Source organism: Chamaea fasciata, unplaced genomic scaffold, assembly GCF_029207755.1.
Source record: "Chamaea fasciata isolate MVZ Bird 193981 ecotype frontalis unplaced genomic scaffold, bChaFas1.0.hap1 SCAF_2, whole genome shotgun sequence".
Taxonomy (NCBI): Eukaryota; Metazoa; Chordata; class Aves; order Passeriformes; family Sylviidae; genus Chamaea; species Chamaea fasciata.
In genome coordinates this window covers 98052201-98074231 of record NW_027094087.1, presented here as the reverse complement: position 1 = coordinate 98074231, position 22031 = coordinate 98052201, and the positions used below count along the sequence as shown (strand labels likewise).

The window sequence follows — 22031 nt, the reverse complement described above, 5'->3', positions numbered from 1 at the left end:
AAATTACTCACACTTCATTGCTATTTACCTTTTCATCAATGTATTGTCATGAGTTACAATACCTCCAGTACATGCAGTGGTATGAATCTGTCATTAACAATATAGCAATTATGAAATAAATATGAGCAGCAGTTGTTGAAAACCTCTCTTCATTACTTGATCTTTTTGATCCTGAAAAATTGCATTTGGGAATCATTTTTTAATATATAAAATAACATCTAATAGCTGGAAAATGTTTTAGGTTCCTTTCAACTGCAGGTTAAGTGATAACCATCTTTTGGGAACATGCCTCAGCATTTCCATGTATTCATAGTAGTCAAAATGAAATGCCTCTGTTAGTTCTTTTGGCAGCTGAAAAAAAAGCGACTTAAACCTTTTGTTACAACATTCAAGATTAAGTGATCACATCTGTTGAGAAGTATTTGAAGGATGCAGTATAGATTTGAGCAATTAGCTAGAAGCTTTTTTTTTTTCCATTAACTTGCAGGCAGAGTAGTCTCTAAAGTGTGTTATCAGACTTAAGAGTTACAAATGATGTTATCAAAGTTCAATCCACTTGATTACAGCATAACTTTAACTTGCTCAAATACCCCCAGTGCAGTTTCCTTGCTGTCCAAAATAATCAAGCAGATAATGGATTTCACAGTAATGGAAAACTGTCAGGAACATTTTGAGGCATTAATGACTATGGGCATAATATGTCCTTTAACTGTTTTCATCTGAAGGAGAAACATGTAGCTTTTGCCCTTAGCAGTTCCATCTTCAGAATGAATGTTGCAAACAATAACAGTTAATTTGCTGATGCACTGATGTGGTTTACATGATTGTCTATACAGAATGGATTTATTTTGTTGCTTCTGCAGAAGCTATCTTTGAATTTATTCACAACCAAAACCGATTTCAGTTTTTCTATTCAGATCTTACTGTGCTAGAATTATCATCTGCTATGATGCAAGCTATCTTTTATATGATAATCCATTGCAAACAAATGAGAAACCATTTCTGCATCTACTACAGAAAGCCTTATGGCAGCTATTGCAGTTAGTTGGTACTGATCTGGGCAAATCATTTTCTTACTCATTCCATGAAATACAAAATGTTTTTGACTTGACATTTGGATGGAATTCTACCAGTAAAGAAGTGGTCCCAGTGCCAATTCACAGTGGGCTACAATTCAACCAACAATAAATAAGTATTAGCTCCATATTCACTGTGTTTACTCTCTGTTCTTTGTGTATTGAGCAAATCCCCTGTAGATATTATGCCTTCCACAGGTAGTACTTATCTTTCTATGCCCAGTAACTGCCCATATGCACTTTTTCAGGTAGACCCAGTTTCCTCCACATACATATATCATTTGCACTTCGAACACCGCAGCACTAAAGACTGTTATGATTCTTAGGCTTCTTAGTATTTAGAGGTGCTGCATAAATTATTGCTGTTTGAAGCTTGACACATTTTTACTTCAGTAAAATTGAACTTCCATTTTTTTTTGATCTTCAGTAAGAATAGTTCAACTTCAGAGTCAGACAAGGAGGAGTGAATCCAGAAGAATACTTGTTTCACTTTTCTGCCTCACTATGACCAGGTTATTCAAGCAGCCTGAGATCAATCACAGTCAGCATCCAATTTGATACTGAAGGAACTTTGCCCCCATTTTGAAGCTACCAGAATCTTTACCCTTAAAATAAAAAGAGCTTGCTTTTCCAAGCCCTTTTTCTGCAATTTCCTCAGCAACTCTATTCCTGCTTTCCACCAGGAAACAGATTCCCATGTCAAAGCTGAAGTCCACGTACACTTCCCAGAGCATCTGTTTTGTAACACAAACCAGTTCTAACAAAAAAGCTGCATTTCCTGGTTACATAGCCATTGTAAAGTTTCCAGATAGTTCCGTTTTGCCTACCCTTTTTCCCTCAGCTGTGTGCACAGCACAAAAATACTGTGTTGCAACAAGAAATCTCTCAAGTATCCCTGACTTGCTTCATGGGTGCAATTCAGGGTGTTTGAACTGGTGTTCATGTGTTTTTGTTAAAAAGCTTAGGTTCATATGGGCTGAATTCTTCAAAATTCTTCAGCGTTAGAGTACAAAATTCTATTCAGTCATTTTGTACCCTTCTTCATACAACAACTCAAATAAGAGAGTCGCTAAGAATAAGCAGTGAGCAGCCAGCCTGGAAGGGGAAACACAGAGCCAACCAAGAGTAAAATGTATGCACTTATTTAACTGAACATTGCCTGAAACAGGGCTTTTCCATGGGCTTTTCTGTTCTCTTAGAATCCATTATGTACATTCTGCAGAGATCAGAAGACAAAAATGTTCTTTTCTTTCACAGCACTGTCATTTGACTTCCTTTTAGAAAAGATGTAACCTGACTTCTGGTCCCTTCTCACATGTGTTTGTGTACATTGACATGCACTTGTGAGCTTGGGCAAGCCTGGCAGTGGATGGCAGCTCCTGCTCTGTGGGAGAAAGTTCTGCTCACCTTCCTGCTCCTGGGGATGGTAGATAATCCCCACCCCTTTTGTTGATGTTTGAAGGATCATGAAGGAACTCACAAAAAGGATTATTTTTTTCAATTGTGTAAGAGGAGCCTTATGTCGTGGCCACTAGGCCATATTGTCTCCTGGACAATGAAGATCATTCTTTCTCACCTCTAATGGGGGAAAGTAGGCCTGCAATCCAGCAGGAGCCTTTTGTTCCTGAAGGTCAATACATAATGTGAAGCTTCTTAAACATTAATAATGGGTCATTCTTTTTGCACTTGTTTTTCCCTGCCAGTTGGTAACATCATCTGTTAATGGTGAACATTAAATGCTTATAAAACTGTAAAGGGATCATTTCTTAATACTGATTTGTGTGACTCAAAGACGCTGATGACAATCAAGATATTTTACATACTTTATTGGTAATGAAAATATTCCTCGAAGGCCTGAATCCACTTACAACTTGCTTAGCTTCATCAAAAAGGAAATGATCACTTTCTTCCTACTTGTTCAATAGATTATTTACCTCATGTCTAAGATAAATTATTTGTCAATAGAATTACTTTATTAAAGTTTAGGGCTTGACATGCTTCAAAGATCACAGGCCCAAAGGGGTAACAAAATTTGGAGGAAGTGTGTGCTACTGCAGGATGTCCAAAATAAGAAGAAATTAACAAAGCCAGCTCAGCACAGCTCAGCAATAATACAATAGTGAACACTGAAGGCCACCAGGCTGCCCAAGATAAGAAGCCAGCTCAGCACAACTCAGCAATAGTAGAGTAGTAAACACTGAATATATACTAGATAAATGGAAAATATCAGGGTTAACAACATATAAATAGTGGTCATAATTTCTGCTTGGTGTGCTGGCTTTTTGGATTTACCTAGCACTCATCTTTGCACAAGTATTTAAATAAACAAATACTTTGGTTCTGTGTGTGATTATCTTGCTGCACACAGGGTGATGGGTACTGATTTCTGGAACAACATACCCACTAAGAAGTTAATTTTGTCACCAGAAGTAGTAACATTCTTTTAAAGACTGCTTTATGTTATTACGGAGTAGAAGAAATGAAATAGAAGATTAATGAATAGCCTCAAGAAAATTTTTAAGAAATAAACACACATGGAATTTGTAAAAAAGGTAGACAAATAATACTTCAGAAACCCTGACCTTGAGTCTTAAAATACAGTAGTATTACACTCAACACATGTATTAAAATTAGAAGAACTCATAAAAAAGCGTAATCTGCATCCTACACACCAGTTTTTCTGTTTGCATTGTTGCATTAGATTCAAGACACAATTTTACAGTTTTGTTTTGGTTTTTTATCAATAAAAGAATACAAAAATACACTACTAATAAGGCAAATATGAAAAATAGGATTAAATCTGGTATACTCAAATGTCCATTATCAGGTATCTTCTGGGCATAGACCAGAAATTAGTATAACATTGTCCACTCCGATTTCTCCAGTTTTACCCTTCCCACGTTCTGTTTCAAAAGTGACCTGTCAAAAAAAAAAAAAGTATTAAGGGTGAAAATGTAGTTTATCCAACTATTTAGTAACTCCTAATTAGTTATAATGCAATAAATGAAGAATATTTTTTTACAACACAGGACTTAATGACTTGAATCTTTGCCGTTTTTAAAGCTTGTGTGCATTATTTGAACTAGATTTAAAATCCTCTGCACAGATTTACAATACCAGGTGGATTACTTTAATAAGATTATTTACTGTTATTGTACAAAAAATGCAAATTGAGTGAAATCGTCTTAATAGTTTTATGACAGCATATGATGCTCATGCATTTCATTTACTGAAGACATTACAACTGTTCATTTGGATCCTCAGGTTTTATGTGTATATTCTATATATATTTACACTTTCGTATGTATTGAGTATAGTATGTATACTATATATAAAGAGGAGGATTATTTTAATGAATAGGATATCTGGGATTTTATTTTATAGTCTGATTCTCATTTATCTAAGAGCTTTTCTACATCATTCCAGCTGTGCAAAGGACCTTGAAAAGTACCTGCATTTCCTTTATGTTCACGGTATTCAATTATTCAGTAGAAGTCTTTACAGAGCACTGAAAATTTTCCATCACACAAGTGGAAATCAGGCCCCAGGATTCGGAGGAGAAACTAGATGAAGTCCTGATTGAGGCAGTTTTCAGGCATATATCAGTGCACAGTGTTCCCTGTTGGTATGCCCTGCTCCTAAGGTGATGGCCTCCCTTTGATTATACATGATGTCTCCTTTTGCTCTAATGGTCTGGTTTAGTGTGGTTTGAGAGCACCCTCTTCTATAAAATGAAAAATTTTCATTTTTCCAGCATGTATGTATGATTCTGTTGCATGAGCTATTAAGGCCAGATTTTGATTACTTGTGTTAATTTATGATGTGATGCAGTATTTTTACAAAATGACGGAATTACTGGCATCAGTATTCTAACCAATTGGGGTGATTCAGTTCTGAAATTACAATCAGGTGATAACTTTTATGCCCCCTAAAATGTGGGCTCCTGTTTCCCATTTCAGATAAGCCTTTTGATTGCTGATGCCTATAAAACAGTTGGTGGAACACTTGAGAGTTAGGAAATTAAACTGTCACGTTGGTCATGGTAGTATGGTAGTTGGCTTACAAACTGTTACGCTTACCCTGTTGGTTGTTTCAGCCCCCTGAAATATCTCTATTTTTCCAGTTCTCCACTTTTCATCTTTTTCTTTGTTCTCTTCCCAGACAGGAGCAGTTTTTTTGTTTGCCAGGAATACTCGAAGTTTTCCCACTTTCTCACCAGCAAGCCGATAACTGAAAATCAAGCAGTAGCTGCTCTTTGGTTTGAGGTCAGTGAGGAGAAGTTTTAGACGCCCCATATCATTCTTGTGCCCCACAAAGGCTGGAACAGCCATGTAGTAACCATCACCTTGTAAAAAGAAAATAATTTTTTTAAAATAATCTTTAATGCGCTTGTGTTATTTATTAGCAATTTGAATACATGTTTGCTAAGAAAATAAGGGGAAGCTGAAGCTAATTTACTTGAGTAATTTAAAATCCCACTGGAGAAAAGCAGCAGGGAGTGTACTTAGCAAGGAATAAACTTGTACTGTTGGAAGCTAGATCAGTTTACAGAGGAGATGAGTTCATATTTCACTGGTAATTACAGTCATTCTTCCTTGCACTATCTTTCAAAGGCAAAACCATCTGTTTTTCAAATGCAACAGTCTGAAACTTGCTGCTGTGCCTCTGTGGTCAAATTATTTCTGTACTTGAGCTAGCTCAATATTCTCTCTAGTGTCCTCTGCATTGATGACAAATTCCCAAGGGAACTGACAGCTTATTTCCCAAGTCCTGGAAGACCAATGAAGTGACAGATACACACCCAAAGTCTTAAAGGAATAAAACATCTGGGGCCATAAATGAAGTCATAAACAGCAGATGTAGGTTCAGGGAGACTGGATAAGGCCAGCGTAAGGTTTTCCTGGAAGTTACAGCACAGAGAAGGGATTTATATGGAGCAGGAGAGGAAGGATTAGTGAAGAAAGACCAACATGGAAAGACTCTGAGAGAAGAGAGAGAGAATGAGCCTGTGGAAACCGGTACAAGCAGCCTGCAGGATCTCTAGGATCCACTGCAGCAACTTCTGCAACATTTCTGTGTCACAGGGAAAGAGACATCCTTTCAAACAAACTCGTCCAGCCTCACCTTTCTACATACACCCACTCAGCAGCCCCACATTGCTCTCATGGAGCTGTTTCTCAGGTTTTGGCAGGCTCCCATTGGTACCTGTTAATGCATTGCTTGTTCTTGAATAGTCCCCTTGCCCTTGGCTTATTCTGAGTTTGTCTTGTAGAGTTTGAAATTTCTGAGCAGTAATCCCAGTGATATTTAAGCCATGTGGGTTGACTACATTGCCACATCTGTCTAAATGACAGATGTGTGATTAAATGTCCTACCAGTCTTGGAGAGACACAACACGTAGCTGATAAGGTTTCCATTGTCTTGTAGTTTGCAATTCTGAACAGTTATGTTCTAATAATTGTTCTTACATTCTGATTTATTCGTGTTGAAATATGTTGCTGATTACTATTTGCCATTGGATATTTCAAATAAACAATATCCACTTCTAGTATCTTCTGCTTCCTTTCTTCTTTTATAAAGATAACCCACTGATAAAAAAGAAAAATCCTGGATTGTGTTTCCACCCCACTCCTTTTTTTTGGAGGGGGTAAGCCGTCGAATCAAAGCCTATCTAGATGGCACATGTCTAAATACCTCTATCTCGATCAGCAGGATTCCAGTCAAAGTCATCATCAGCATCTTGTTTCCAGTCACACACCCCTCGACTGAAGCTGCAATCAACTGAAAAAAAAAATTGGCAGAGATAATAGGAGCACTATATCCTAAGTACTGTTAAAACATTTTGCTCTCTATTCATACAGTTAATAATGTACAGATCATTCTAAAGTTATAATCTGAATGCAGATAGTGTTGACCTAGATGCTGCAAAAAACCAAAATATTAGAGTTCATGTAGCAATTTGTTCTTTAGCTCAGTGTCTTTTTACTGCCAATCTCGCATCTGCACATGAGTTTATATGCTGTGACTTCTGTATACTGAGTGTCTGCAAATCCCCAAGTATAGGTGGAGCTGTTAGTGTTGAACTCTAGCATCAGGAGTTGTTTGAGACCTGCCAGCTTTAGAGCTCTCCATTCTCCATTTGTTACACTGCTGTAGTTGCAATCAGCTCAAGTTCCAGTTCTATCCATTGAGAGAAACTGGCCTCCCGTGAGAAGAATCCCTTACATCAGCACCTGATACTCCAGCTACATGGAGCTGGGAATGGCCCAGATCAGTTGACCTTTAGAGCACACTGAAAAGGGTGTCAGGCAGAGCACAGCACAGCCTTCATGACTGTGCAGATGAAAAGCATTACACACACAAAGGAACACTGTGCAATGCAAGCATGACAGATCAGATTAAGAGTAATACGTCAGCCATCTGAATTTCCTCAGAAAGAAGGATCCTTCTTGTTATTTTAAAGTATTTTATCATGAGACAGAGACATGAAGTACATGGCATTTAGAGAGCTTTGTTGTATAAATCCATTGTTTCTGAGACTACTGCTTTCTAAACTGGAAAAATGTCAAGCAGCATATCTGTCTATTTTGTTTGTTTAAGATTATTGTGTGCTATGCAACATGTTTTCATTTTATAGAAAATATAAGCTACTTTATTTTTTCATGACCATGAAATTATTCAAGTGAAATTGAATTGCAAGTCAAGTTCTAATGTGGGGAACTTTCTATGCATGAGTTATAAACAGTAAAAGTATGCTTGGAAAAGGGCATGTTGGAACTGGTAGCACAGTTTGGCCAGATACTGTCTCTGACATGTTCACAAGATCTTTGGTTTATGTTAAAGGCTTTTAAACTGGTTTTGACTTGGCTAACACAGGTTGTCAAAAAAAGGATACGATACACAGGAAAATAAATACTGTATTGTAAAAATGAGCCACCTTCTTGGTCTGGTCTGGACACTGAAATTTTCGTCTGTGCCGGGTGAGGGCCAAAGGCAGCTGCTTCTTTTACCTTGGGAACTAGGGAAAACAACTTGTCAAGTACTGAGTCATCACAGGAACAGAAAATGGAACTTTATTCCCTTATACCAGTTGACATCATTTATTTAAATAAGTCAATATATGTATTTTCCACTCCACCACCAAACCCATATTCCTAACTGCAGTTAGGTAGTCTGAATTTAGAAAATTTGCTTAAATTGTTGTTTTCCACAGCACTGAGCCTTCTAACCTATATGCACTGAACTACAGCTCCACTGAATTACAGATCCACAAGGTCATAAAATGTTGATCTTTCTTCAGTGGGCTGATCTGCTTTCTTGCTGTAATGATCAAATTGAACTGAACTTGACCAGACAGCAGAGACAGTGACGTGGCAGCGGTTTGCCAGCAGCAGCCTCAAAAAATGGATAATGTTAGAGGTTTTGTAAAAGCCGTAAACATTAGGGCATCAAAGGCCCACTGGCCTGTATTCAGGGCAGTGATAGCTGGGACTGCTGTACGAGAAGCCCCAGAGAGTTACTTTTCTGAAGTCACGCTCTCTGCAAGGGTGCACCTTTCCTACACACGTGATCAGCTGTGCTGTCTGCTGGGAAGAAAGGCTCCAGAAACTGCCCTTCCCCTTCCTCACCCTCGCTGCTGCAGCTGGTGAGCACACACTGATGTTCTGATCAAGTTATTTCGTAAAAATTGGCTGATGTGTCTTGTGCCAAACTGGAAGAGTTGGTAAAGCAACACAGCCAATGAATGTTAGGGGAATTCTCTAAGATACTGGCCTGAAAGAGGTGGTTAGTCAAGAAGCATTATTTCTCAGTCTCAGTGACCAAGGGAAATTGTCTCCTTTTTGGTGAGATAGCAGCTTACATATTCTTGTTTACGCTCAGTAATCTCTAAATTAGTATAATTACTTAAAATATCTATGATTAAGCTGCTTTTGTATTTTTAAGTGATTAATGGATAAGTGCATTAACTAAAAAAAATAATAATAAGTCTCAACTTCTTTATGCATACCCTGTGTAAGTGACTAATAACACATAAGGGAAAAATCTGCTTTCACTGGTATTCTATCCTTTGCAAACACATAAGCAGATGATACCTATGATATAGTCATGACCACCTATAAAAACAGGAGGAGCTTTAAAGTGCCATTTTAGAGGAGTGAGGGAGAAGCCTTTGGATTACTGCTTAGAAAATGTATTAGTGGAAAACCTGAAACAATTGAAATTTACTTTTCAGCCACACCCTGTGGACAGCTGTGCTAAGAAAAGCTCAGTCTTCCTCAAAAATGCCAGATGATAGGAGCTATGGAAATTACTTTTTCCTATTCAGCATTCTATCATATACACAAATGCCAAATATTTTAAATGACATAACTTTCACATAGATGCACATTTGTTCGGAGGGGAGATTTTTCCCCCATGAGTTTGACTGAGCTAGGGCTTTCCATTTAAATATTCCAACATGCTCACACATACTCAATTTTAATAATATACTCAGAAGCAACTGAAATCTAGAGCCTTCTAGTACCGTAAAGGCTATGCCATGCACTTAACATTTCTTCTCCTTCAAAACTGTCAAAAGTTGCTCTGTGTACAGCAGTGAAAACACACACTAACAAATGGGCCCCAGAGGCACTTCCAGAAGTGCTGAATTGAGCTGAGGAAGAAGACTCATGCAATCTTATGAGCTTCTGATGAGTTGCCAGAAGTGTGTCCTCTCTTGTTGTCCTTGTAGCTTTCCCCTAACCAAGACCATTGCTTAGATCACCTGGATAATATTAATAATTAAGGCAAGGATTATTATACATCTTTCTCCAAATTAATTTTTGTTTATATATACACATTTAGGAATAGGGACATCCAGATTAGGTGTTATGTTTACTCTCAAGCCATAAACTTGGCCTTGTACTTGGTGAAAGAGGCTCAGACTGTGAAAACCCTTGCCAAAATGAAGACAGCTATTAAAATATGATCAGGTGTGGAAAGAGTGGAGTGATTTAACAGAAGACAACAGCTGCCAGAATGATTTATTTGTTAAGTTATTGAATTACACTTGAATTCACTTGAGAGAGACATGCAGATGTAGCCATATGCTATCAAGTGAAGAACTGTCATGGCCATAAAAAGAGTCCAGTTTTGTTTCCAAATCTATTTTTGTTTTCCGTCAGGCATTACAATCAGGTTTTGCACTCACTGAGAGATACCAGCTGCATATTATGAGAAACTGTAAACTTCAGCTAACAGGTTTCAAAGAAACCTTACTGCTTGAAAAGTGCCTACATTTTACATCAGACCATCCTCACACATAGCCAGGATCCTCATAAGTAATAGTCAGGGTCAGAATTACTTTCTTTAGCTCTTCTGCTGTCAAGTAGTCTTGTGGAAGGGCAGGTGTCATCGCATGTTCCCTAAGGAAAAACTCTCACCAACAAAAGCACACATTTGTCCCACTTCAGGCACAGCAGAGTCCCTCCCTCTCTCTGTACTGCAGATGCCCTCCCATCTACTTATCTGCAGAAATAACTAATATGTAAACTCTACTACAAGCCCATTAAAAAAAAAAAAAGCCCAGAAAAACAGAGTGCTTTTTTTCTGTAAAACTGTAAAAAAAAAAAAAAAATCAAGCAGAATATAATATGTAATAAATTTAAGACAGGCTTCCAATATATATGGTATACCACTATGCTGGACTCACAGGAATATCCCATTTCTCTGCTACCACATCCTGCTCTAAAAGAATTACATTTGCCAGATGTCTGACATGTATAGCTATGAACTGAGGTGTGGTCTGAGCATAAATAGTTCACAGAGCGGTATAATTACCAGAAAAAAGTAAGATTTAGGGCAGACATCATGATTAACTGAGGGAGTTCTCTTGTTCAGCACCTAGAGTTATGAAGACCTAAGGGAAACAGTCCACTTTTAGTATTGGCAAATACTAATCCCTTTTTACCATTCTTGATGCTACCAAAGGAAGTGTCTCTGTAATAACAAGGCTGGCTACACGAAACTACAGGAATTTTAAGCACGATGTGAATTTCATTAACAGATGAAGTACAGAATATAGAATTTCGTTACAGTTGGCGATACCATTCTGAATTATCAATGGTAGCCAAAAAGCACTAAAATGTTAGAAACTGTCAGAATTAAGGTTGTGCTTAATTATTTCAGTGGAGCTTGAGTGTAGCATCTCCACAATCATTGCTTATGCAACCAAGTACTTTGGTCCAGCTCTCTGTGTCTTCTCCCATATGCAGAAAGGGGCTTTCCAGTACTATGGTTTACTCTCATTTTTATTAAACTATTTAATAATAATGAATAAACAATTAATGATTAATAATAATATCAATAAATAAGTAGTCCAATAAAAAATAAATATTCTTATTTATGAAACTGCCCCTTTCACAACAGGACAGGTTCTTCCTTCACATTGTACAAGGCAAGAATCCCATGGAAAACAGTAATTTGAAGTAATTTCAGACTGTATCATAAGATATAAATATATAAGAAAAAAATTCAAGTTTTCATTGTTGACCTTAATTTTGACATTTCTTAAATGTTGTGAGCTTCACTTTGCTGTCTTTAACTATTGTGTGTTTTGGGTTTGTTTGTTTTTTTTTTTAAAGGTAAATAGCACTTCTCACAAAGGTCCAGTATTTTGGTAGTTGGGCCTGTTTCAATAATTTCTGTCTCCATATAATATTTCCCCTTTTTCCTGCAATATTTTTCTATGACTCCCTATGTATTTATTACGTAGTAAAACTACTATGATAAAATAACACATCAATTTAAAGAGACTTTTCTATTTTTCCTAATTAACTACTCTTCCCAGAAGACAAACAATACCAATATTAATAATACAAAAGGCAGATGCTATGTGAATACTTGAGGGAATTATATGGAGGAATTTAATATTGTAGTAAAGGAATCTGCTGAATAGACATCAGCAAAGAAAGGAAAAAAATGTACGAATTTATGAGCTGTAAATTTGAGCTAATGATGCTCTCTGAAGGATCACTCAATATCATTAAAATTGAAAGTGTTTTTAAAGCCAAATGTTCAAGCAATTAAGCGCCTGAATAATGACTGAATTTTTATGATAACAAAGATCAAGTACAACACATGGAAATTTAAAAGGAAAGAAAGCACAGTTTAGCAATGTATCCTAAAATGAAAATGGCATAGTGCTTCAAGTCTTTGAATCACAGTTGGTACCAAACAAGAAAGCCACAGATAATAGAGAGTTCACAAACTTAATGAAACTACATCTTGGGCAGGCTGCTATCTCTTCACGAAGCAGCAAACCAACTTTCTGCCAGAATCCCCTAGCAAAATAAAATCTCTCTAACAAATTCAGCATATAATTCTCTTAGATCTTTAAGGGAAAATTCCAGCCAAAAGTGACTGGAACAAAGGCAGTATAGGCAAAAAATACAATGCTTTAATATTTTCAAGCAATAATATTCATTGTTACTGCTGTCAGCTGTAGTGGTAATTTCTGTAGAAAGAAGTAGTCTCTGCCTCTCTGCCTAGCCCAGGTGTTCAAAATTCCTGCTTGTGTTGGGAATGTCTTTTTCAAAGAATTTCACCAATAATATATTATTTGGATTTTTCTATGGACAAAGGATTTTCCCTGTGTGCGCTCACTGAAACTGAAGTCTTGAAAATTAGTGCATTCCAAGTGGCGTAGCACTGACTACTCAACTGGAAGGTTGCATAATCCCCCCCTTTGCAATTGCATCAGGTCATGTAGCCCAGTAAAGGAGACCAAGTTCCCCTTGCATCACCAGGAAGAGAGAGCAGAACCCTTTGTCCTTTTAACCAAAACCCAGGGAATACCCTACCCTAGGCGCAGTATTCCTGGCAATCCTTCCTGACCTGTCCAAGCAGGCTGAAAAAGACACCTGTTGAGATGTCCGAGTTACATCCAACCATCCATCCATCCATGCCTTAAAAGGCTGACTTGGGTTTGCTTTTTGTTGTTTTTTGTGGTTTTCGGTTTTGGTTTTGTTTTTTTAACAGGATGCCTTGCCTCACAATTGAGGAAGCAAAAAAAGGCCATAATCCTTTATGGAACAAAAATTCGAATAAATATATCTATAATTACCAGAAGTATTATTTATAAATATTTAATTTATTATTTACAGTAAATATTAACAGACCCTATTAATACTATGCCCCTGAAAGTGTGAGATCAGCAATGCTCCCACAATTCTGTTGAGAAACAAAAGCTTTTAACCCTACAGAAATCACAACTGTAGGGGAACACACTCTTACCAAGGGTAAACCTCCCTTCAGGTTCCACAAGCATTTTGCTGTTAATTAGTCAATCTTTTTGAGTCCTTCCCAGGTCTAATCACATTCAGCCCAACATATCTGGTCAATCCCCATCACCCTTGTGGCACACACAAGCTCCCCACTAGCTTACCCTCATGAGGAAGCCTGAGTACCTGAGAAGCCAGTCTTAACAAACATCAACATATATATTTCAACTGTCTTCTGCTCATTTCTCCACAGTTTCTGTAAAATTATGGCCAGCTTTGGATCAATTAGCATGACTGGGAAGAGTTATGTCCTTCTTTAGGATAGTATTTTTGCAGGAATGTGTGTGAAACACAGTTTTCTAAAGGTAAAATTATGGCCATCAGAAGACCTATGTTTTATTGCTTCTTGTGAGAGAACAGAGGCAAGTCCCTCAATCCTTTGCTCTGAGACTCTCAAATGCATTTGGCAGCACCAGCAGAGCAAGGATGAACCCCCAAGGGTAGTTTGCCATACAGTGAAAACTTCAACCCCAATTCAGCATCAGCTCCTGCACCTACTACCTCTTTTAGGTAGGTAATTTATGAAAGGGTCATCAGAAGATGGAAGGGCCACTTCTTTAGACAAAGTGGCACATGCTAGTCAGGAGTGAAGGGCTGAGTAAAGACATAGTCTGGGGCTTAGGTGTGGCTGGCCAGAGGGAGAGTGACATCCTGAGTACAGAATCCTCCACTAGGGAGGCATGGCACCATTAGTCAGAAATTTGTCACCATTTAATCTGGTCAAAAGCCGACAAACAGAAATCTCTTTTTGTATGCAGCTAGGGAGCATCTGTTTTGGTTTTTTTTTTGAAATATTACTGATTCCTAAATTGTGGTGTTACATACTTACAGTACCAGAGAGAAATCCAATCCAGTTCCACACTCATTATTTTCTAAACTACTTTGAAATGCTCGGTTGAAAACACAGAATGAATCACAGAATCATGTAGGTTGGAAGAGCCATTTTTAGGTTACCTAGTCTGACTTCCTGATCAGGGTATTGCTCAATGCCCAGTTCAGTCATATTATGAATATCTGCAAGGACAGGCATTTTACAACCTTTCTGCATACCTGTCCCAAATTTTGTCCACCTTCATGGTGAAATAGTCATTTCATTATATCTAATGAGAATTTTTTTTTGTTCCAACCTGCATTCATCACTTCCTGTCCTATTGCCGTATATTTTCAAGAAAAACTTGTCCATTCCTTCCCTGTCACATTCCATTAAATAGCTGAAGACATCAATAAGATCTATTCTTAGCCCTCCCCTCTCAAAGCTGAAAAAAGTTATCTCAGCCTCTCCTCATCTTCTCCCTGGCAGAGCACTGCTAGACTCATGCCAGTGTGTCCTCATTCATCTTGTAATGGGGAGTGCAAAACTTGCCTTTTACTGCAAAGCATCTTCCTAGGCAGTCATCCCAAATCCATAATGGGGCATGAGGCTTTTCTCTCCCTTTCCATCTGCTTTTGTTGAACTTCATATTGTTCCTGTCAGTCTACCTCCACATCCTGGCCAGACCCCATTAACAGCAGTGTTGCCCTTCAATGAATGGGTCATTCTCCCCATCTTGGTGCTGTCAGCAAACTTGAAACATGCCATTAGCACACACTGTTAATATTTGCAGGAAGGGAGGAGATTGGTGAGCAAAGTCCTGACTTTGTTCTGTTTATCAGCTCCCTAGCATAATTTGAGGAAGCAATATTAGCCTATATCCTTAGCTTAAACTGAAACAAGCCAATTACCACTGAAAACAAAAAAAAAGGGGCAATTTTAGGAGCATGCTTTTGGCAAAGAAGCTTGTACTCTCCAATGTATTAAGTGCATAGTTACATTTTTTTCTTGGCTGTCTTACAGAATTACAATATTACAGACCATTTTTTCCAGAGAACTTTAAAATTATCTTCCCTTTAAAAAACATATACTTATCTCTCTTTCCAGGTTAAATAGCAATAAACTGAATGTTAACTTAATTTTTTTCATTTTTATTATTATAATTTTAATAGCTGTGGGATAGTATTTATTATTTTTCTATACTTTGGAAAGAGAAAATATAATGAATGAACTATTGGCAGTGTGTGTTTTTCATGGTAATTATTTTTGCCGCTACCTTGAAGAATGCTTGACTGAAACAACTGTACTAAAAAACAGTTATAATAATAGAATCGCTGGGGTTGGAAGGGACATTAAAGATCATCTAGTTCCAAACAACTGTACAATTTCTTGCTGTGTTTTTCAAAGTCTTCAAATGTATCTTCAAAACCATTAACGGGAACCTAACCATCCTATGATTCATTTCCTACAAGTAAATTCTGATGAAGTGTCTGTAATGTTTTGTGACGATTTTTTAGTGTTTATACATATTAACATTGAAGCCAGACATTTTAAAAAACAATGAAACTTACAGAAGACATCCCCTCTAAGGCTTCGATCATCTATTTGATTTTCAAAATCTTCCTTCTCTTCATCTGACTCTTCTGCCTCCTTTTCTGCAGCAGCTGCACTTTCTTTCTCCTCTTCACCATGGCTCTCACCAAGACCAATACCACCTTCATAGTCCAGCAACTGCAAGTGGGTCTTAGAAGGTGGTGTCAAAGCTGCTTCTGGGATTGCATTCTTGATTGTTTTATGCTTTTTCACGCTGCTTTTATGTGCAAGAAGTTTCTTAATTGTGTCCTTAGCTGTTCCAGGGCTTCTTGCAATTTCCTTCACTGACTTTTCAGGAATAACTAGAACCAAGAAGAAAATAAAAAAAATATTAATTTAAGGAATCATTCAGCCATGACAATGTTTTTAAATGGGACTATGATGTCCTTTACAAGGTCCAGAGATGCACAGAATTAAATTCTCTACTGTGAGATATAAGTTCAGTTCTGCACAGAACCGAACACACATGCACATGTTCAGCTCTGTTGTACGGACAGCTTTGTCTGAGGTACAGTGAAAAGACCAAAGCAATCCTCTGTAATGATCTCTTTAACGTCCTGTGTAGCACAGGAGTAACACAGGCCATAGAGCCCCTTACTTAAATTATTTTTACACTGGAGCTTGGGCAAAAAAACTCCAAAATTCCTTCTTCAGTTTTTGGACTAAAATTGTCTGTGGAGCTGGGATCCTCTCCACAACAACTGCAGCCTAATAATGAGCATTTCTCTTGGCTATCTTTTGTGAACTTCTCTGGTCTAATTTTCCTTCCATAGCAGGCTGAAAGCTACTGAAATGGAGAATATTTTGAGAAGACATACATCAAGCTCTTCCATCATATTTCTTTAAGCTCTTGTTTAATTGTAAGGGCAAACACCAAAATTCAGAGAAGCGTCCAAGAATGCCAAATTGTTACCATCTTACAATCCCAAGATGGACTAGAACATAAATGTAACATTTCCTGAGAATTTACCATTTTATGATTCCTCTTGGATGTGAAATACTGCATCTTATAATTTTGGATAAATTTGTGTTATTTTAATTATTCTGGAATTACCCTTTTGAACACTACTATCAAATATTGTGCACAACCATGTCACAAACTACTGACAGTTTAGGTCCTTTATGTGAACTACCCAGGAAACAATGAAAGCTGAGCAGTTCCAGTGTGCTATAAAAAAGCTCTTTCATCAACAGAGACTATTTTCATCAGTGGATCCGAATAGCCTCATACAGTGTTTTCCATCTTTGATTTTCAATCAGTATTGATGCTGCAGTACCTACAGTCTTTTAGGACTAAAAATTATGCTGGAAGGCAGCTATTTTTATTTCACTCTGCTTCTGCTGTCTAATGATTATATTATCAGGGCAAGAATATGTTCCTATTTTGCGCCTCATTTTGTATTCATGAAAATTTTATAGTAGTACTTTGAGACAGATGGACTAGACTTGGAACCTTAGGTAGTATTATTTTCTCTGTGCCTCTTTTCACGGAGACACAGCAGAAAAAGAAACACCAGTAAATAAAATAGAACTGCAGTCTAGTAGGAAAAGAGGAAAGTTCCCTGAATTTATATTCACTTCTGGATAATACCATTCTATCACTGTGAATTTGTCACATTTTATTTATGGCAAGTGCAGCTATGTGCTATTTAGTATGTCAGGAACAGAATCAGACTCTTGGTGTGCTTACTGTAGCATTTAGGTGGTTTTCAGATTGCTGTTGGAGTAAACAGATGCCAATAAAATGAAAGTCAAACTTGAGGATTTGTTCTTTCTTTCTTTTGGAAAAAACTTATAGGCTTGCTTGTCAAATATTTGCAAATAAACTCTTTACTAACACTCCACTCAGTATCCTCTGGAGGATGATGTAATGAAGGATGTAAGGTTCCCTGCATCTAAACTCAGAATTCAGCAATAAAAATTAACAGGAAAGCTTAATTCCAAACAAAGTTCCTCCTGACTATTGGTAACAAGAAACTTCACACTTTTACTTGAGAGGGTATGGGGATTTTCAAGGCCACAGGACTGTCTGCTCAGCAAACCTGAACATCTGCTTTTAGTTTCTGCTTTGAAGTTTTCCTCATGAAATGGAAAATTCTTACAGTTCGACATAATAACCTCTGCAGTGTCAGAACACCAATCTCCTTGTATGTGCAAAATTTAGAAGTGTGGAAATTCAACTGACAGAAGTGGCAAAATTCAGGGGATGAAAAGGTATAAATTCCCATGTGCTTAGAGATTCCAGTTTGCTGCTGCACTATGAAAATCTCCATGCTTGTGGAGACAGAGACTCTAGACACTAAGCATATTTTGGGACACAACAGTAGTCTCCTTCCAATCTGCATTCATCTTTAGAGTGGCCAAGGGGGAGATTTAAGGCTTTTTATGTCTAGCCATAAATTGCAGGAGGACTAATTCAATGTAAAGATACACCACCTTAAACACAGTCTGTTCTTTTGAATCCCTGGCCTGTGGACTTGCCTGAATGAGCAGCTCACCTGCTGCTCAACCAAAACAAACCGTTCTCAGGACTGGCAAATTAATAAGAAAGCAAAATCATATATAGGGTCTAAGGGTTACCCTATCAGCAAAATTAAAGGAGTAATACAAGAGGCAGAGAAAGCCAACATGAATTTTTATTGACACTTAGATACCCAGCAAAGCATAATGAAGAAGAGTACCCTCTGCCTCTAGCTGGGCAATAACAAGAGTGTTGTTGTTGAGCTCCTTAGAGTCATACCTGTAGACTTAAAGATAGTAATCCTTTTTCCTATTATTCTGTAGGACCAAAAAAAGTGAATCAAAAAATAGGTTGTTTTTTTTTTCTCCTCAGGAATCTTAATTGCTTATAGAACCTTGTGAGACTCTATTCTTAAATAAAGCTGAAATACACATAGAAGCATGTGGCAGGGGAAATATGGGCTTTCAATGCACTACAGGAAATCAGGAAACACGTGAACCTGAGAACAACAACAGATTGCAGCAAGATAGAGGCCAGATGTGGAAATGACTAGGACCCTTTTAGGGATTGTTCAAATAGATCCATCTCTATGGATTCTCAAACATGTGTACTACAGACAGTTCAGAAATGGTCTCCAGTGTTTCATACATATAGGAGTGTTAAATGGCAAAAGGGTGCCTTAATAATCACAGGTCATGTCCATACCAGCAGCAGTGTTTGCAGCCTGACATTTCAGCAGCTTTCTCCAAGTTAGTGTATTGACATACAAATTGAATAAAAGAATTTCCACCACCTTCTTTGCAAAGGTGAATTTTATATTATGTCACTTATTAGGTTATTTGATGGCATGAGATGTAGCCACAGGAATTTCACTATAAACAATGTTCTTAATTGCTCTCCTTTCATACTCCAAAAATAAAGTTATATATTAAAATAGTTTCCATTTGTTAAAAAAAAAAAAAAGCAAATACTGCTTCCATGGTAGCCAGGTTTTTTATACTAGAGAAAATTGCTATTAAGAACTAATGCTTCCCTGTTAAAACAGGATTCCAGCTCTGTGGGAAAAATTATGTGGAGTACTGGAGACTAATTTAAGAAGGCTTTTGTTCAGCTGTAGCACAAGCCCAGGCCCACCTGCTGGGAACTGGAACGGGCCACAGGAACTGTAGCCATTGTCACCAAAAGAAGTGTGAAGCCACAGTCTCCATCCCCTAAAATTCTCAAGATGGTGTCCTCATCCCATTAAACCCAATAGCAAAATTTCTTTTGGCTGCAGTAAAGGCAAAGCTTTTCCACAATTGCCATATGACATGGAGAACATTTAGTGTTTCACTGTTGGCTGGTACATCCAATTGTTTCCCCAACAGCAAGACACGTCCTGGCCCCATCAGCTACACTGGTCAGATGTTCCTGAGGATTGCAGTAAAAGTCACTTATTGAAACATTCAGAGCTAAAAGAATCTCCTCCACTTTCCTTTAAAAGAAAAGGTATATGTGGGGGAATTACCACCAGAGAAACCAGTCTCTATTTAGCATCTCTGCATTTCAGGGTTCACCTACCACTGATTGTATTTTAATCTTCCTCAGTTGTTGCTTACATCCTTCTAGCTGGACCCTCACCTTTTGACCTGCCTGTGGCTCTGATTGCTCTCATTACTGTATGTTATTTCTCCATCCTCTCTTGTAATAAATCTCTTTTCCATTTAGTGTGTTCTATTAAGTTTATGAATGGCATGGATCCTTTCTCCGCTAAACAACAAATGGACTTCAGAAATTGGAAATATGACAGGAGGAAGTAGGCAGTGGTCAAACTGTGTAAGAGAAACACCTCTGAGAAGATAGGAATCATCTGACTTCAGAACTGATTTTTCTACAGGGCCAGACATCAAAAAAATTCTCTCCACAACTGAAAATATTTCTATTATTTATATTTTAGCAATCATTCTTGTTGAATTGCTTTTTCTTGACGAAAGAATATTTTATACATAAAGTTAGTCAAAAAGAAAATTTCCCTGGAAATTTTTACCTTCTCATTAAAAAGAAAAAGCCAAATAAATAATCCCCCCCCCCAAAAAAAAAAACCCAAAACAAAACAAACAAACAAAAAAACACAACAAAAAAAACCCAAACCAACCAGACAAAAAACAAAACAAACAACAACAAACCAACCAAAAAAACCCACCCCAGACTATTTTTCTCAGAGATGTATTTGTTTAACATTTCACCTGTGGTACATTTCGTTTTAACAAAACCATACCAAGATATGTCATGTCAGTTTGCTTTGATATCCCGTCAAATGCATCCTTCCATTTCAGTGAGCTGAAGTGACATATCACAAGAGATGTGGTCCAGCAAGGAACCTGGCTCATAACATTGAATTTGAGTCAAGGAATGTTCTAAACAGCTCTGCTGTGGTAACCTATGTCCATAGCAAACCTTTCAGTAACTGTCAGATTTTTGTGTGTTTATTTTTGCTTGTTAAAAGTCAACATTTTTTTACTGGAAGTTGGAACTTAACAAAATGGTGCTCTCCTGTGCAGGACTAGTGGGTCCCTTGCAACTCAAAATATTCTGTGAAAAGATTAATTTATCAATGTGTATTGTAAATTTCAATTTCTACCATAATGGGAGTAGGAACATGAATAATAGAGGGACTCAGAGAACATCTGTGACCATGAAATATAATTATAATATATATCTGATCAAGGATTACTTGTAAAGATTTATATATTATGTAGACTTCATCTGCTACAGACAAAAATGTTTAAAATGTTTGAGCAGGAGTCAAGTGTCCTCTTGAGGAAAACATCTTTAATGATGTTGCAGTAGAAACATCTGCCAGGATTATTAAAGGTATAAAAGAAAAGGTTCATTTTAAATATAAAGACAAGAACAGCCTTTCTCTCTTCCTGAAGGGTCATATTCAGTTAAAGTGGGAAATGCCATCTTTATAGGAGGTCTTCCATTTTCAATAGACAAACAGAGGCAAAATTTTAAGTGGAAACAGTTGAACAGAGAAGTCATGGCTTTCTCCCTTTTCTCATTTTTTAGCTTAGCCTGAAATTCTTCTGAGAGGGACTTGAAATTTATGAGACTTGGAGACTTAGAGGAGAAATTAATTTGACCAAGTGATACTTGTATCAACTATGCTATGAGCCATGCAGTTAATATATTATTTTGTGGAGAGGTCTTGCTTAGTTGGTATTGCAGCACTGTTCAGCATGACTTTTCTGAGGACATGCCTGGTAATGATCAATTATTGGAGAGAAACAACACAGCACTATTCCTGACCTCCAGTGGTACTCACCAGCACAATCAAATCCACTTCCTCGGTATCCTTGTTTACATTTGCACTGGAAGGATCCTTGGGTGTTGAGGCACTCTGCGTGGAGGTTGCACCTGTGTGTATTTGTCACACATTCATTGACATCTGCAGGAAGACACAAACACTTCAGTGAAAACTGTGGTGAAACCCAAGGCTCCTGACAGCCTGTTTGTGCCACCCATCTCTTTCCAGGTACTGTAAGCACTAATGTTAGACCAAGACAGTGCAGTGACCATCAGAGGCAGAAGAATTCACACTAGGAGAGAATGCTTGGTGTCAGCTCCAAATACACGGATGCTGGCGTATGCATCCATGGAAAACGTAGAGCATCCCAGTAAAGATAAGGTGAATGCAGGGATTTTCTGACTGAGAACAGGATTCCAACTCTAGGCTGTACACACTCTTCTATTAACAAAATGCACAAGGCACCAAGAGATTTTAATTG

At 37.6% G+C, this 22031-nt stretch overlaps 1 protein-coding gene across 1 annotated transcript in view; it reads right to left on the bottom strand.

Annotated features, from left to right (window-relative positions):
- Nucleotides 1-2951: 2951 nt before the first annotated feature.
- The window catches only part of EGFL6 (EGF like domain multiple 6), a 31546-nt gene continuing 12466 nt past the window's right edge, over nucleotides 2952-22031 (bottom strand). Inside the window, exons 7-12 of the mRNA XM_066177506.1 lie at nucleotides 21569-21691; nucleotides 15779-16102; nucleotides 8014-8094; nucleotides 6771-6857; nucleotides 5156-5421; nucleotides 2952-3995 (exon numbers count right to left, since the gene is read on the bottom strand). Of these exons, the coding sequence (XP_066033603.1) occupies nucleotides 3900-3995; nucleotides 5156-5421; nucleotides 6771-6857; nucleotides 8014-8094; nucleotides 15779-16102; nucleotides 21569-21691 (977 nt within the window). The 3' untranslated portion in view covers nucleotides 2952-3899. The remainder of the gene's footprint in view (nucleotides 3996-5155; nucleotides 5422-6770; nucleotides 6858-8013; nucleotides 8095-15778; nucleotides 16103-21568; nucleotides 21692-22031) is intronic.